The sequence below is a fragment of the Rutidosis leptorrhynchoides genome, chromosome 1, assembly GCF_046630445.1.
Source record: "Rutidosis leptorrhynchoides isolate AG116_Rl617_1_P2 chromosome 1, CSIRO_AGI_Rlap_v1, whole genome shotgun sequence".
Taxonomy (NCBI): Eukaryota; Viridiplantae; Streptophyta; class Magnoliopsida; order Asterales; family Asteraceae; genus Rutidosis; species Rutidosis leptorrhynchoides.
In genome coordinates this window covers 32,728,960-32,746,493 of record NC_092333.1, presented here as the reverse complement: position 1 = coordinate 32,746,493, position 17,534 = coordinate 32,728,960, and the positions used below count along the sequence as shown (strand labels likewise).

Here is a 17,534-nt window from a genome sequence, read left to right as displayed (position 1 = left end):
GTCATGCCGTTTGGTTTAACTAATGCACCAGCTGTGTTCATGGACCTTATGAACCGAGTGTGTGGACCATACCTTGACAAGTTTGTCATTGTTTTCATTGATGACATACTTATTTACTCAAAGAATGACCAAGAACACGGTGAACATTTAAGAAAAGTGTTAGAAGTATTGAGGAAGGAAGAATTGTACGCTAAGTTTTCAAAGTGTGCATTTTGGTTGGAAGAAGTTCAATTCCTCGGTCACATAGTGAACAAAGAAGGTATTAAGGTGGATCCGGCAAAGATAGAAACTGTTGAAAAGTGGGAAACCCCGAAAACTCCGAAACACATACGCCAGTTTTTAGGATTAGCTGGTTACTACAGAAGGTTCATCCAAGACTTTTCCAGAATAGCAAAACCCTTGACTGCATTAACGCATAAAGGGAAGAAATTTGAATGGAATGATGAACAAGAGAAAGCATTTCAGTTATTGAAGAAAAAGCTAACTACGGCACCTATATTGTCATTGCCTGAAGGGAATGATGATTTTGTGATTTATTGTGACGCATCAAAGCAAGGTCTCGGTTGTGTATTAATGCAACGAACGAAGGTGATTGCTTATGCGTCTAGACAATTGAAGATTCACGAACAAAATTATACGACGCATGATTTAGAATTAGGCGCGATTGTTTTTACATTAAAGACTTGAAGGCACTACTTATATGGGGTCAAAAGTATTATATATACCGACCACAAAAGTCTTCAACACATATTTAATCAGAAACAACTGAATATGAGGCAGCGTAGGTGGATTGAATTATTGAATGATTACGACTTTGAGATTCGTTACCACCCGGGGAAGGCAAATGTGGTAGCCGATGCCATGAGCAGGAAGGACAGAGAACCCATTCGAGTAAAATCTATGAATATAATGATTCATAATAACCTTACTACTCAAATAAAGGAGGCGCAACAAGGAGTTTTAAAAAAGGGAAATTTAAAGGATGAAATACCCAAAGGATCGGAGAAGCATCTTAATATTCAGGAAGACGGAACCCGGTATAGGGCTGAAAGGATTTGGGTACCAAAATTTGGAGATATGAGAGAAATGGTACTTAGAGAAGCTCATAAAACCAGATACTCAATACATCCTGGAACGGGGAAGATGTACAAGGATCTCAAGAAACATTTTTGGTGGCCGGGTATGAAAGCCGATGTTGCTAAATATGTAGGAGAATGTTTGACGTGTTCTAAGGTCAAAGCTGAGCATCAGAAACCATCAGGTCTACTTCAATAACCCGAAATCCCGGAATGGAAATGGGAAAACATTACCATGGATTTCATCACTAAATTGCCAAGGACTGTAAGTGGTTTTGATACTATTTGGGTAATAGTTGATCGTCTCACCAAATTAGCACACTTCCTGCCAATAAGAGAAGATGACAAGATGGAGAAGTTAGCACGACTGTATTTGAAGGAAGTCGTCTCCAGACATGGAATACCAATCTCTATTATCTCTGATAGGGATGGCAGATTTATTTCAAGATTCTGGCAGACATTACAGCAAGCATTAGGAACTCGTCTAGACATGAGTACTGCCTATCATCCACAAACTGATGGGCAGAGCGAAAGGACGATACAAACGCTTGAAGACATGCTACGAGCATGTGTTATTGATTTCGGAAACAGTTGGGATCGACATCTACCGTTAGCAGAATTTTCCTACAACAACAGCTACCATTCAAGCATTGAGATGGCGCCGTTTGAAGCACTTTATGGTAGAAAGTTCAGGTCTCCAATTTGTTGGAGAAAAGTGGGGGATAGACAGATTACGAGTCCAGAGATTATATAAGAAACTACCGAGAAGATCATCCAAATTCAACAACGGTTGAAAACCGCCCAAAGTCGACAAAAGAGCTACGCTGACATTAAAAGAAAAGATATAGAATTTGAAATTGGAGAGATGGTCATGCTTAAAGTTGCACCTTGGAAAGGCGTTGTTCGATTTGGTAAACGAGGGAAATTAAATCCAAGGTATATTGGACCATTCAAGATTATTGATCGTGTCGGGCCAGTAGCTTACCGACTTGAGTTACCTCAACAACTCGCGGCTGTACATAACACTTTCCACGTCTCGAATTTGAAGAAATGTTTTGCTAAAGAAGATCTCACTATTCCGTAAGATGAAATCCAAATCAACGAAAAACTCCAATTCATCGAAGAACCCGTCGAAATAATGGATCGTGAGGTTAAAAGACTTAAGCAAAACAAGATACCAATTGTTAAGGTTCGATGGAATGCTCGTAGAGGACCCGAGTTCACCTGGGAGTGTGAAGATCAGATGAAGAAGAAATTCCCGCATCTATTTCCAGAAGATTCGTCAACACCTTCAACAGCTTAAAATTTCGGGACGAAATTTATTTAACGGGTAGGTACTGTAGTGACCCGAACTTTTCCATGTTTATATATATTAATTGAGATTTATATTTATATGATTAAATGTTTCCAACATGTTAAGCAATCAAACTTGTTAAGACTTGATTAATTGAAATATGTTTCATATAGACAATTGACCACCCAAGTTGACCGGTGATTCACGAACGTTAAAACTTGTAAAAACTATATGATGACATATATATGGATATATATATATATATAGTTAACATGATACTATAATAAGTAAACATATCATTAAGTATATTAACAATGAACTACATATGTAAAAACAAGACTACTAACTTAATGATTTTTAAACGAGACATATATGTAATGATTATCGTTGTAAAGACATTTAATGTATATATATCATATTAAGAGATATTCATACATGATAATATCATGATAATATAATAATTTAAAATCTCATTTGATATTATAAACATTGGGTTAACAACATTTAACAAGATCGTTAACCTAAAGGTTTCAAAACAACACTTACATGTAACGACTAACGATGACTTAACGACTCAGTTAAAATGTATATACATGTAGTGTTTTAATATGTATTTATACACTTTTGAAAGACTTCAATACACTTATCAAAATACTTCTACTTAACAAAAATGCTTACAATTACATCCTCGTTCAGTTTCATCAACAATTCTACTCGTATGCACCCGTATTCGTACTCGTACAATACACAGCTTTTAGATGTATGTACTATTGGTATATACACTCCAATGATCAGCTCTTAGCAGCCCATGTGAGTCACCTAAAACATGTGGGAACCATCATTTGGCAACTAGCATGAAATATCTCATAAAATTACAAAAATATGAGTAATCATTCATGACTTATTTACATAAAAACAAAATTACATATCCTTTATATCTAATCCATACACCAACGACCAAAAACACCTACAAACACTTTCATTCTTCAATTTTATTCATCTAATTGATCTCTCTCAAGTTCTATCTTCAAGTTCTAAGTGTTCTTCATATATTCTACAAGTTCTAGTTACATAAAATCAAGAATACTTTCAAGTTTGCTAGCTCACTTCCAATCTTGTAAGGTGATCATCCAACCTCAAGAAATCTTTGTTTCTTATAATAGGTTATCATTCTAATACAAGATAATAATCATATTCAAACTCTGGTTCAATTTCTATAACTATAACAAACTTATTTCAAGTGATGATCTTACTTGAACTTGTTTTCGTGTCATGATTCTGCTTCAAGAACTTCGAGCCATCCAAGGATCCGTTGAAGCTAGATCCATTTTTCACTTTTCCAGTAGGTTTATCCAAGGAACTTAAGGTAGTAATGATGTTCATAACATCATTCAATTCATACATATAAAGCTATCTTATTCGAAGGTTTAAACTTGTAATCACTAGAACATAGTTTAGTTAATTCTAAACTTGTTCGCAAACAAACGTTAATCCTTCTAACTTGACTTTTAAAATCAACTAAACACATGTTCTATATCTATATGATATGCTAACTTAATGATTTAAAACCTGGAAACACGAAAAACACCGTAAAACCGGATTTACGCCGTCGTAGTAACACCGCGGGCTGTTTTGGGTTAGTTAATTAAAAACTATGATAAACTTTGATTTAAAAGTTGTTATTCTGAGAAAATGATTTTTATTATGAACATGAAACTATATCCAAAAATTATGGTTAAACTCAAAGTGGAAGTATGTTTTCTAAAATGGTCATCTAGACGTCGTTCTTTCGACTGAAATGACTACCTTTACAAAAAAGACTTGTAACTTATTTTCTGACTATAAACCTATACTTTTTCTGTTTAGATTCATAAAATAGAGTTCAATATGAAACCATAGCAATTTGATTCACTCAAAACGGATTTAAAATGAAGAAGTTATGGGTAAAACAAGATTGGATATTTTTTCTCATTTTAGCTACGTGAAAATTGGTAACAAATCTATTCCAACCATAACTTAATCAACTTGTATTGTATATTATGTAATCTTGAGATACCATAGACACGTATACAATGTTTCGACCTATCATGTCGACACATCTATATATATTTCGGAACAACCATAGACACTCTATATGTGAATGTTGGAGTTAGCTATACAGGGTTGAGGTTGATTCCAAAATATATATAGTTTGAGTTGTGATCAATACTGAGATACGTATACACTGGGTCGTGGATTGATTCAAGATAATATTTATCGATTTATTTCTGTACATCTAACTGTGGACAACTAGTTGTAGGTTACTAACGAGGACAGCTGACTTAATAAACTTAAAACATCGAAATATATTAAAAGTGTTGTAAATATATTTTGAACATACTTTGATATATATGTATATATTGTTATAGGTTCGTGAATCAACCAGTGGCCAAGTCTTACTTCCCGACGAAGTAAAAATCTGTGAAAGTGAGTTATAGTCCCACTTTTAAAATCTAATATTTTTGGGATGAGAATACATGCAGGTTTTATAAATGATTTACAAAATAGACACAAGTACGTGAAACTACATTCTATGGATGAATTATCGAAATCGAATATGGCCCTTTTTATTAAGTCTGGTAATCTAAGAATTAGGGAACAGACACCCTAATTGACGCGAATTCTAAAGATAGATCTATTGGGCCTAACAAACCCCATCCAAAGTACCGGATGCTTTAGTACTTCGAAATTTATATCATATCCGAAGGGTGTCCCGGAATGATGGGGATATTCTTATATATGCATCTTGTTAATGTCGGTTACCAGGTGTTCACCATATGAATGATTTTTATCTCTATGTATGGGATGTGTATTGAAATATGAAATCTTGTGGTCTATTATTATGATTTGATATATATAGGTTAAACCTATAACTCACCAACATTTTTGTTGACGTTTTAAGCATGTTTATTCTCAGGTGATTATTAAGAGCTTCCGCTGTCGCATACTTAAATAAGGACGAGATTTGGAGTCCATGCTTTTATGATATTGTGTAAAAACTGTATTCAAGAAACTTATTTTGTTGTAACATATTTGTATTGTAAACCATTATGTAATGGTCGTGTGTAAACAGGATATTTTAGATTATCATATTTGATAATCTGCGTAAAGTTTTTTTTAAAACCTTTATCTATGAAATAAAGGTTATGGTTTGTTTTAAAAATGAATGCAATCTTTGAAAAACGTCTCATATAGAGGTCAAAACCTCGCAACGAAATCAATTAATATGGAACGTTTTTAATCAATAAGAACGGGACATTTCAGTTACAATAATGGAAATAACGATAAAGTAATTGTTCATATATAGAAGTAATAAATGCGATATCTCTTGATCCTAAGTCCAAGTAGCATCACATAAGTAGTAGATAAGAAAGCTTGAATCAAACAGCACCTGAGACAAAACATGCTAAAGTGTCAACCAAAAAGGTTGAGTGAAGTTCATAGGTTTAACAAAAGTAGTTATCGTTGTTTTTAGACCACAAGATTTAGTTGTAAAGTTGATCTCCCGCAGGATCAAAAAGTAGATCTCGCAGATCCAAAAGTTATGCCAGTGCATAATATTTAGACTAAACATTCAAGTTTGCCCCATGACAAGTTGTGTCTGTCCTTGTCGGTTTAATTTCATTATCAAGTAATACAAAGACTTAGTCAAATGTATCGGGGACGTTACTCCCGATAGGCCTACCCCCAATAAATAACATGCCGCAGCACTTAAAAATATCACTGTAGGGACTTAGTCGGACATAGCCGGGTATAGCATAGTTTTAGCAGTTGGTACTTGTGTCTAAATTGGAAATAGTAAAAGCAGCATGTGTCTCACCCCAAAAAGTTAAATAAGTTTGCTAGCAATAAAGAGTGGGGCTATGAATTCACCTTAGTAAGTAGAGAGAGAGTTATTCCTCGGAATAGAGAGTTGAACGAGTGAGCAGGAAAGTCAACCTATTGACATTTAAGAGTAGTTAAGTGTTTTACCCATGTTTAAGTTTAAGTATGTGTTTAAGTATAGTTTGTTTTACTAAGTTTCTATTCCTAGTAAGTTACTATTTTTATAAAGTTTCTATTTTTAGAAAGTTTCTATTTTTAGAAAGTTTCTTATTTTACTAAGTTTCTATGACTAGAGAGTTTCTACTTTTATGAGTGTTTCCATTTTAGGATACTTGCCGTATTAGATAAGCTTCCAATCACCCCTTTCCCTTCGAATGGCTAATTTAGATCTAGGGGCTTGAGCCATAGGACCCTTTAAATCGGAAATCCAAACCCTCTGCCTAGAATCTCGTAGAAACCATTCGTCAAGAAAGTTCGAAGATCTATACGTCTCTAATACATATCCCAAAATGTTTTTGTGCTACAATATAAGTAGTAGGTTATAGGTGCTAGTAATAGTAATAGTGTATACATGTTAAGTACTAGTATAAGTAGTATTAGGGTTTAAGGTTTTAATATGTATATGTATATATATAATTCGTATATATATGTATATATATATATATAAATATATTTTTTTTACATGTATATATGTATATATAAATCTAGGTGTGTTTATGTATATACTTATGAATAACAAGTTTATAATATGAATATGAATTAACAAAGATCAAAGTTTATGTAAATAGTTTAGGATTTATGTTATACCTTTGAAGATTCAAGATAATTAACAAAGAAAAGATGAACACTATGAAGATGGAAGATCAAAGCCTTGAAAATCTTGAAGAACTCCTTGAAGATTCTTGAAGAACACGAAGAACAAGCTTGAAGATCCGAATATCACAAGAGAGGGAGAGGGAGAGATTGTTTTTGAGAGAGGATTTTGGTGTGATTTGTGAATGAGAAACTAGGTGTTTATATAGTGCAAGTATTAGAGTGTTAGTCAACATAAGGATGTTCTAATTAATGATTTTATTTTGTTTTATAATTTTTAGTCAACAATAGGTGGTACTAGTTTATAATTAGTCAACATAAGGATGTACTAGTTTACACTTTATTTTTAGTCAACATAAGGATGTAAGATTTTTTTAGTCTCATTATTATTACTATTATTATTATTATTATTATTATTATTTTTACATTTACTACATGATAAGTATTATTTTCTTTTTACTAATTCATGACTTGTATATATTTAGTTCCCAATTGTTTTATTATTTATATAAATGTCACTTTTTATTTATTACTTATAGGTTATTAGTTATAATATTACATAAATTCATAAATTTTAATTAGCAATGAGTGTCGACTAACAGTTTATTATTTTCATCTTTTATTAACTTGTCAATATTTGCACAAAGTTAATTAATATGTTTTTTAACTCTTAACACTTAACAATTGTTGATTAAAGTTTAATCATTAAGTTTTAATTATATTGTTTGGGCATTTAATATTGGAAAAATATAGAATGAAAAAATGAGGGTCGTTATAGTACCTCCCCGTTATTAGAAACTTCGTCCCGAAGTTTTAGGTAAAGCTCTCGTTTGCATCAGCAGTTGAGAAGAGATAGAGGTATTTCCGTATCGTTTGGTCTTCGCATTCACATGTATGTTAGGGGCTGCTACGCGAATCCCAACGAATTTTAATAGAGTTTGATTTTCACGTTCCCTAGTACAATCGGGGCCCTTTCGTGAATTCCAATGAGTGTTAACAATAAGTATATTATTTTGTTTACACGTTTGATCTCATGATCCTTAACCTTATTAGGTCGTTTACAAAGTGCATTAAGTGCGGATATTTTCCAAGGAATAACAAGAGTGTCATTTGACTAGTTTTCCTTTAAAAGGAAAGATGATGCTATATCAGCATGAAATGTATCGTTGAGCTCATTAAGATTTTGAGTGTTTATGCAGCAATAGTAGGGCAGATAAAATAGAGTAGAGTACGTAAAGATTTCAGTTACGTAGTTTGATGTATGGTTGGTGCTTGTTAGGGATAGTACCAGCTTTAAGTTGCGAAAAGTAACCATGATACCTTTAGTTTTCAAGAGATGTCTAATAGATAAATGAGACATTAGTTGAGGATTCATTGACCTCAGGATAATACGAGTGATTAAATGAAAGACATCGTTCAGTATACATGAGAACTTGTCTTTAGAAATAGTTTCAGAATGTAGCATCAAGATTTATGATTTCAGCTTCATGTCGAATCATAGATCTAGACTTGACTAGAATAACATCTAGTTGTAATCCAAGAAGGAAGAAATGTGTAGAGTATCTTCATAAATGTTTAAGGTAACTCCTTCAGAGTTAGAAAAGTGTTTTCGCACCAATGGCGGGTCGGTCTATTATTTACTTATGAGTTTAAACGCGGATTCGAATAAAGGTGAATCATTGTTTATAAGATATTGTTTCTATCATGAAGGAACCTCTGCTTCCTTGTTCAAAAGATCGTAGTACTGATGTTTACGAGGGTGTTGTGGTTTAGCCATGAGATACCGGAAGTAGGATCTTCTTAATGATTAGCATAGAAATGAAGAGATGACGTACGTAAAGAGGTAAGTCTCGTTCTTACACGGAGAATGAGAATAAAGGTGATCCAAACGCATTGGAGAGAAATACGAAAGTTTTAATAATGATCCAAAGTAATTTTTGAAAAGTTGTGACATTCGATATAACAATATAAACAAAGCGGAGCTATTAGTAAGACTTGAGTTATGTACATCACGTACTATTTACGTGAAATAATTTGACCAATACGAAAAAGAGTTGATTAAAAGAATGTTTAATTTGATAAAACAAAGGTAAATTGATAAAAATGCGAAAGTGTTTTTATAATTAGTGAAAGTAATTTTTAGAGAAGGTGACGAAATGATGTCCATAGTAAAACTAGGGTTTCGTAAAATTTGTAAAGTAATTTCGATTTAATCAAAGTGAAAATTTGTAGAAGCGAAAGTATTTATTTAATATGTACTAGTCAAAGTACGTAAAGTTAAATTTATGTATAAGATTTTATAAATCGTATAAGTGAAAAATCATTTTTTATAAATTCCAAGATAGTTTGAAAATAAAGACTCGTGTAAGAAATCTTTGGAAAATAGGGTACTTATATTTAAGAGTTTATCTATTTGAGAAAAATTGACTGAAGTTTTTAAAATTCCAGAGATAATTGTGTAATAATTGTTTCGAGGTAGTGAAAACTAATGAATTGGCTTTTATTAGGGCGTGAGTCTTTGGACTCGGAATGTTAGCGTTGAAGTAAGAAGGATGATAATGTGATTATCATCAATTGAGTAAATCTCTCGGATTTAGAGTTATGTATGAAGGAACATCAAATAAGATTTGCAAACTTTGAATCGTTCGAGTGGTAGTGAGAGTTCGAGATCTCGGCATAAATAATCTGGCAGTCGCAGAGACAAGTATAAACAAATGCTATAGCAGTGACTATCAACTATGTAATGATCGTCTAAATTTAGCCTTAGTTGGTTTGAGAGGAGGATACGTTAAAGTATGATGGAATCATTTCAGTTGTTACAGCAGTATGTGATGAGGTTAGCTCCAGCCACAACTTGAGATAGTGTATTTCACCTTTGATTTTCGAGTTGACAATGATCGATTATTGTTTGAGTATGACACCATTACTTGCATGGTGCCAAGTAGTCTATTATAAGTAGATGCACGAGTGCAAAAGTTTCTTGACTATAATAGTCAAAACAATACACGTATGGAGGTTCCCTTCTTCAAAAGGTTATGCATATGAGATATTCGTCATCTCGACATAGATAATGTAATATTGGACATGTTGTTTGTAATATCGACGTTTGAGGGTTCAAATGGGTTTTTGAATGTCATATATAAATTTACACCAAAAGTGTATTAATAGAGAGGATTTGGATATAACAAGTGATAATTAAGTATCAATGATCAGGAGGTATTCATTTAGGATAATGAACGTAAAATCTCAAGGTTTGATTGTTCACATCCTTTGTAGTATATGAAAGATCGTTAAATGAGTATGAGATAGATTTTCGTATATCTACAAATATTGAGATGATCATTTTTCACCCTTAATGCCCTTGCATTTGGGTTTTTGAACAGATAGTTTGAGATTTTTTTTTTTTGATTCACTTTTTATTCCATATGTCATGATATTGAAATATCTCTATGAATTACTGGAATATAATCACGTTGGCCACCGTCATTATATTTCACTAATTCATATTTCCATTTCAATATCACTCCATAAGGTCAGGATATGTGATCAATGATGATTTATAGTGTGTTAAGGATAGCAGTAATCTTAGCTCGATCGACAACATGTCGGTTTTAAGCCAAAACTTGCACTTGGAAAAGTTTGCGTAGAGTTGTTCTTTTTCTTAAGAGTTCAAGAATGAATTTTTCAAATGTTGCTCATGTTCCTTCTCACTCTTGGAGTAGATCGAAATGTCATCCATGAAAACAGTTACGAACTTGTCTAGTTTTAAGTTGCAGTCTTTATAGACTTGGTCAACCTTCATATCTTTGAAAGTTATGGAAGTCGTGAAAGTTAGGAAATGGACGTAGTCAGACATCGTGGTAAGAGTTGGTGTAGTTGGGTGAACCATGATTCTTCACTACATAAGGGTGTATAGAAGTTTGATAAATCTGATAGGTCATAAGTTTGAAAAAAATTTAAGCGAGATAAAGATGAATATGATATTAACAAAACACTTTATTTTATTAAGAACGAGGCATTAAATAAGCCTTTATTACACGAGTTGAAAATAGGAATAGTTAAGGCATAGCCTTTACATGGATAAGAATTTGGAAAGATAACTAGGAAATATTAAGATTGAAGTAGTCTTCATATTCCTTCTTCTCGTCCTCAACCTTCTTCATAAACTTCTCAACTTTCTCATTCTTCGCCTTTTGTTTCTCATGCAGGAACTCGAGATTATCATAAAGATTAGAAACTTCATTGTTGATTACATGGTACTTGTGGTCCCTTATGAAAAGTTGATTATTCACGCGGTTTTCCTCCATCTTCAATCTAAGGTCAACATCTTCTCTTAGGTAGGAGAGAGATTGCTTCTCCCATCGGGTATTTCTATCACCTTCATACTTCACCAACTTTATCTCTTTCTTTAGTTCAGCATTTTCCTCCAAGAGCTTCTTGATCGCTAGGTTTTTTCCTTCATTTGAACATCGATCCTTGCAATATGGCGAATTAGGTCATCGGTAGTTTTTCACAGATTCATGAGCTCGTACTTGGCATCAACATCATCGTAGGAAGGGGATCTGGATCTTTTCTTTGACGGGCCATCTTCTTTGAAATTAGCAGGGCGTTTCCCTTTACTTTCCGATCTTGGAGTCGGGTGGTAACTGGGAGAATTAGGTAAAGTATCCGAACTATAGTTTGGTGAGGGATGACCACCAAAGCCATAAGGTGGACTTTGGACTGGTCTTTCAGTGGAAGACCTTTCAGTATCTTTTTCGGTTGGCTTGAAAAGATTCATTTTGGTCGCTTGGTAAGAATTAGACATCCTAACATTAGGAAGGAGATTTTTGATCAGTTTTAATATAAGATTGTAAAGCATATGTTTTAAGATTACAAGGCAATCCTAAGTGCTTTAAAGTCTAAGGCAGGAAAGGTTATAGTTTCCTAGATTGCTAAGGCACCCTAGCTAACAAGTAAGGCACACATAAAAATGCAATCCTAGTTCTCTATAACAGCCTGGTTATGCTCTGATACCAATCTGTAACGTCCTCTCAATAGGGTCTGGAAGAAACGTTACTAATATCAAATAAACCAACATATTATAATACGAGAACAATACTAAATGAGAAAATTTAACTTTATTGAGTACGCAGCGGAAAATGAAATGTCGTTACAATAATGGAAATAACGATAAAGTAATTGTTCATATGCAGAAGTAATAAATGCAATATCTCTTGATCCTAAGTCCAAGTAGCATCACATAAGTAGTAGATAAGAAAGCTTGAATCAAACAGCACCTGAGACAAAACATGCTAAAGTGTCAACCAAAAAGGTTGAGTGAAGTTCATAGGTTTAACAAAAGTAGTTATCGTTGTTTTTAGACCACAAGATTTAGTTGTAAAGTTGATCTCCCGCAGGATCAAAAAGTAGATCTCGCAGATCCAAAAGTTATGCCAGTGCGTGATATTTAGACTAAACATTCAAGTTTGCCCCATGACAAGTTGTGTATGTCCTTGTCGGTTTAATTTCATTATCAAGTAATACAAAGACTTAGTCAAATGTATCGGGAACGTTACTCCCGATAGGCCTACCCCCAATAAATAAGCATGCCGCAGCACTTAAAAATATCACTGTAGGGACTTAGTCGGACATAGCCGGGTATAGCATAGTTTTAGCAGTTGGTACTTGTGTCTAAATTGTAAATAGTAAAAGCAGCATGTGTCTCACCCCAAAAAGTTAAATAAGTTTGCTAGCAATAAAGAGTGGGGCTATGAATTCACCTTAGTAAGTAGAGAGAGAGTTATTCCTCGGAATAGAGAGTTGAACGAGTGAGCAGGAAAGTCAACCTATTGACATTTAAGAGTAGTTAAGTGTTTTGCCCATGTTTAAGTTTAAGTATGTGTTTAAGTATAGTTTGTTTTACTAAGTTTCTATTCCTAGTAAGTTACTATTTTTATAAAGTTTCTATTTTTAGAAAGTTTCTTATTTTACTAAGTTTCTATGACTAGAGAGTTTCTACTTTTATGAGTGTTTCCATTTTAGGATACTTGCCGTATTAGATAAGCTTCCAATCACCCCTTTCCCTTCGAATAGCTAATTTAGATCTAGGGGCTTGAGCCATAGGACCCTTTAAATCGGAAATCCAAACCCTCTGCCTAGAATCTCGTAGAAACCATTCGTCAAGAAAGTTCGAAGATCTATACGTCTCTAATACATATCCCAAAATGTTTTTGTGCTACAATATAAGTAGTAGGTTATAGGTGCTAGTAATAGTAATAGTGTATACATGTTAAGTACTAGTATAAGTAGTATTAGGGTTTAAGGTTTTAATATGTATATGTATATATATAATTCGTATATATATGTATGTATATATAAAAATATTTTTTTTTTACATGTATATATGTATATATAAATCTAGGTGTGTTTATGTATATACTTATGAATAACAAGTTTATAATATGAATATGAATTAACAAAGATCAAAGTTTATGTAAATAGTTTAGGGTTTATGTTATACCTTTGAAGATTCAAGATAATTAACAAAGAAAAGATGAACACTATGAAGATGGAAGATCAAAGCCTTGAAAATCTTGAAGAACTCCTTGAAGATTCTTGAAGAACACGAAGAACAAGCTTAAAGATCCGAATATCACAAGAGAGGGAGAGGGAGAGATTGTTTTTGAGAGAGGATTTTGGTGTGATTTGTGAATGAGAAACTAGGTGTTTATATAGTGCAAGTATTAGAGTGTTAGTCAACATAAGGATGTTCTAATTAATGATTTTATTTTGTTTTATAATTTTTAGTCAACAATAGGTGGTACTAGTTTATAATTAGTCAACATAAGGATGTACTAGTTTACACTTTATTTTTAGTCAACATAAGGATGTAAGATTTTTTTAGTCTCATTATTATTACTATTATTATTATTATTATTATTTTTACATTTACTACATGATAAGTATTATTTTCTTTTTACTAATTCATGACTTGTATATATTTAGTTCCCAATTGTTTTATTATTTATATAAATGTCACTTTTTATTTATTACTTATAGGTTATTAGTTATAATATTACATAAATTCATAAATTTTAATTAGCAATGAGTGTCGACTAACAGTTTATTATTTTCATCTTTTATTAACTTGTCAATATTTGCACAAAGTTAATTAATATGTTTTTTTAACTCTTAACACTTAACAATTGTTGATTAAAGTTTAATCATTAAGTTTTAATTATATTGTTTGGGCATTTAATATTGGAAAAATATAGAATGGAAAAATGAGGGTCGTTATAGTTAATGAGGGTGCTTACATGGGAAGTATCATGTAACTAGATTCCATACAAGGTTTATTAGTCTAGTTTAATTCTAAGGTAATACTTACATATTAAATGGGCTAAATAATCCATTAAAGAAGTAGAGTGAGCTCTTTAAGTCCATTAACACCAATAAAAGCCCAAGTTCAAGTAACTAACAAGTTAAGTCCAACAAAGCCCAAGTAATTAACTAAAAGCCCTAGTTAATTAAAATGATTAATAAACTTAATCATGAATGCAAATAATATCTAAAAATATTATTCGTGAAAGTTTCGAGTGTCACAAAGACGTTTCGGGCACTTAAAAGTCAAGTACGGGCAATCATGGCAACATGTAAATGTAATAACATACATTCGTTTAATCACACGTATTAATAATAATAATTATTAATAAATAAATGTTGGAATTTCCAGGGTCGTTACAAAGCCCCCCACCCCATATGAATGACAAGTATTGACCCATTTAATCCAAGAGATTTTGGAACCCGAAAAACCCCCGCCCCCAAAAAAATTGCGTCTCACACTCTCAAGTAATTTAAGCACACAAGGTGGGGCCCGAAATAGCGAGAAGAAGTACAACAGAATACTATTAAGCACTGATTTAAGTAGAACTAATCTCCCACCAAAGGAAAGCGTCCTCATTTTCCATTCCGATAATCATTTTTTGAATTTTTCTATGACCGGAGACCAATCACCAACAATATTCATCTTCGCACCTATTGGAAGGCCAAGGTAAATAAATGGGAATTTACCGGCTTGACACTTCATACGGCTAGCCAATGATTCTACATCCACCGAACCGACTCCAACACCATAAAGGCAACTTTTATGGAAATTTACTTTAAGCCCCGACGCTAGTTCAAAACACTTTAGGATATTGATGAGGTTACGTGCATTAACATTAGACCATTCCCCAAAGAAAATCGTATCATCCGCATATTGGAGATGCGAGATTAGAACTTTATCATTTCCAATTTTAACCCCTTGAAAAATTCCTCGGTCAACCGCGGCTTTAGTGAGAATGTTAAGACCTTCCGCGGCGATGATAAAAAGAAAAGGAGATAGCGGGTCTCCTTGTCTAACCCCCCTTCCAATAGAAAACTCCCGGGTAGGAGACCCGTTTATAAGAATAGAGATACTAGCCGATTTAAGACAACCACGAATCCACTCACACCATTTACTACCGAAACCCATGCAAGACATAACCTCCAAAAGAAAATCCCATTTCAAACAATCAAATGCTTTCTCAAAATCGACCTTGAAAATCAAGCTTCTCTTCTTATGCTTTTTCAAATATTCAATAGATTCATTTGCAATTAAGACCCCATCAAGGATAAAATGTTCTTTTAGAAAGGCGCTTTGCTCTGAACCAATTAACTTTGGAATAACCCGCCTAAGCCTATTGGATAAGATTTTAGCAACAATCTTATAAAAGCTTCCAATAAGGCTAATGGGCCGATAATCACTAATTGTAATGGGATCTCTTTTTTTCGGGATTAATGTTACAAAAGAAGCATTGCAACCCTTCAAGAACTCACCTTTTTCCCAAAACCAAGTGATGGCATTAAGAACGTCTTCCTTGATAATGTCCCAAAATTTCTTGAAAAAACCAAGATTGAACCCATCGGGTCCCGGGGCTTTCGAACTACCACAATCTTGAATCGCCTCAAACACCTCCGCTTCACTAATAGGAGCTTCTAGATCATTGGCCTCATCCGGTGATAAAGAAGGATATGAAAGGTCACTAAGGCTCGGTCTATCACCCGGATGCTCTTCAAATCGACTTTTAAAGTGTAGGAAGGCCTCTTCTTTAATTGTACAAGGATCTTCACACCAAAGACCATTAATGACTAAGCCTCGAATATTATTTTTATTATATCCTCGTTTAATCACCGAATGGAAGTACTTTGTATTTTCATCCCCTTCAAGAATTCAACGGACTCGCGCTTTTTGTTTGAGCATATTAACCTTGATTTTTTCCTTTTGAAACCACTCCTTCCTAGTATCTAACCATTGTTTCCTTTCTTCATCGGTGATGAGGCCCTTCTCGGCTTTTTGTTCAAGCGCATTTGCAACAGATTTAAGAGCATCAATCTCATCCTCTAAGTTGCCGAATTTTTGGTGGCTTTTCACTCTTAACGTGAGTTTGGTTTTCTTCATCTTGTTTCTTAAACAACAATCTTTACGAACCCCCCCCCCCCCCCCCCCCCTCCTCGGACCAAACCTCATTAATGATTTCATCAATACCCTCAATATCAAACCACTCGTCAAAAACTTTAATTGGTTTAGGTCCGAAGTTTTTGTTATCCTCTTTGAGGATAATAGGACAATGATCCGACTTACCACGATCAAGAGCCACCACTGAAAGACCACTCCAAAGGTTATGGAAGCTATCATTAACAAGGAAACGATCAAGTTTATTAAATTTGATGCCATCATCACTTACGCGTGTGAATAATCTACCACCCAACGGAATATCAATGAGCTTTGAGTTGTTGATGAAGTCATTAAATTTTTTTGCTCTACTTTCAATGAATTGACAATTTAGCCGCTCATCCTCGGATCTTACTTCATTAAAGTCACCACATATTAACCACGGCTCACTAGAATTAGAAGAAATCTTGTTTTGTAATTGATCCCAAAATACTTGCTTTCTATGATCATCATGTGGACCATAGACGTTGATAACATTAAGTATCTTTCCCGAACCCTTCCAAACTCCACGGATACCGATGAAAAAATCAGAGATAAAAGAGTCAGTGACATCGAAACAGCTTAAGTTCCAAATAATTAATTGCCCCCCCGGATTTGCCCACCATTTCCTTTTGAGTAAAATCACAGCCATCATTACCCCATAAGCCCCGAACCCATTGTGAATCGACACGATGCAGTTTTGTTTCTTGAAGAGTCGCGAAATTAGGTTTTTCAGTCCGGCAAATGTTTTTTAGCCATCCGAGTTTACATTCCTTCCCAACCCTAAACCCCCTTATATTAAGCGACAGAACCTTCATAAGACATAAACTAACACGATACAAGAAAGAAACTAGAAACTTATTGGTTGGATTTCTCCACCCACCTAAGCCCTAGTTGATCACCAAACTCCCTTAAGCCATTCATAGAGACAGAGAAAGATGAATCATAAGAGTTGGAGACTTGCCTAGTATTCGAAGTGGACTTCCTGGGATTT

General features: G+C 33.8%; 1 protein-coding gene across 1 annotated transcript in view; it reads right to left on the bottom strand.

Annotated features, from left to right (window-relative positions):
- The window catches only part of LOC139855321 (uncharacterized), a 37,954-nt gene extending 20,762 nt beyond the window's left edge, over positions 1-17,192 (bottom strand). The window contains exons 1-3 of the mRNA XM_071844568.1: positions 16,595-17,192; positions 16,285-16,449; positions 15,036-16,173 (exon numbers count right to left, since the gene is read on the bottom strand). Coding sequence (XP_071700669.1) covers positions 15,036-16,173; positions 16,285-16,449; positions 16,595-17,192 — 1,901 coding nt within the window. The remainder of the gene's footprint in view (positions 1-15,035; positions 16,174-16,284; positions 16,450-16,594) is intronic.
- Positions 17,193-17,534: the final 342 nt, after the last annotated feature.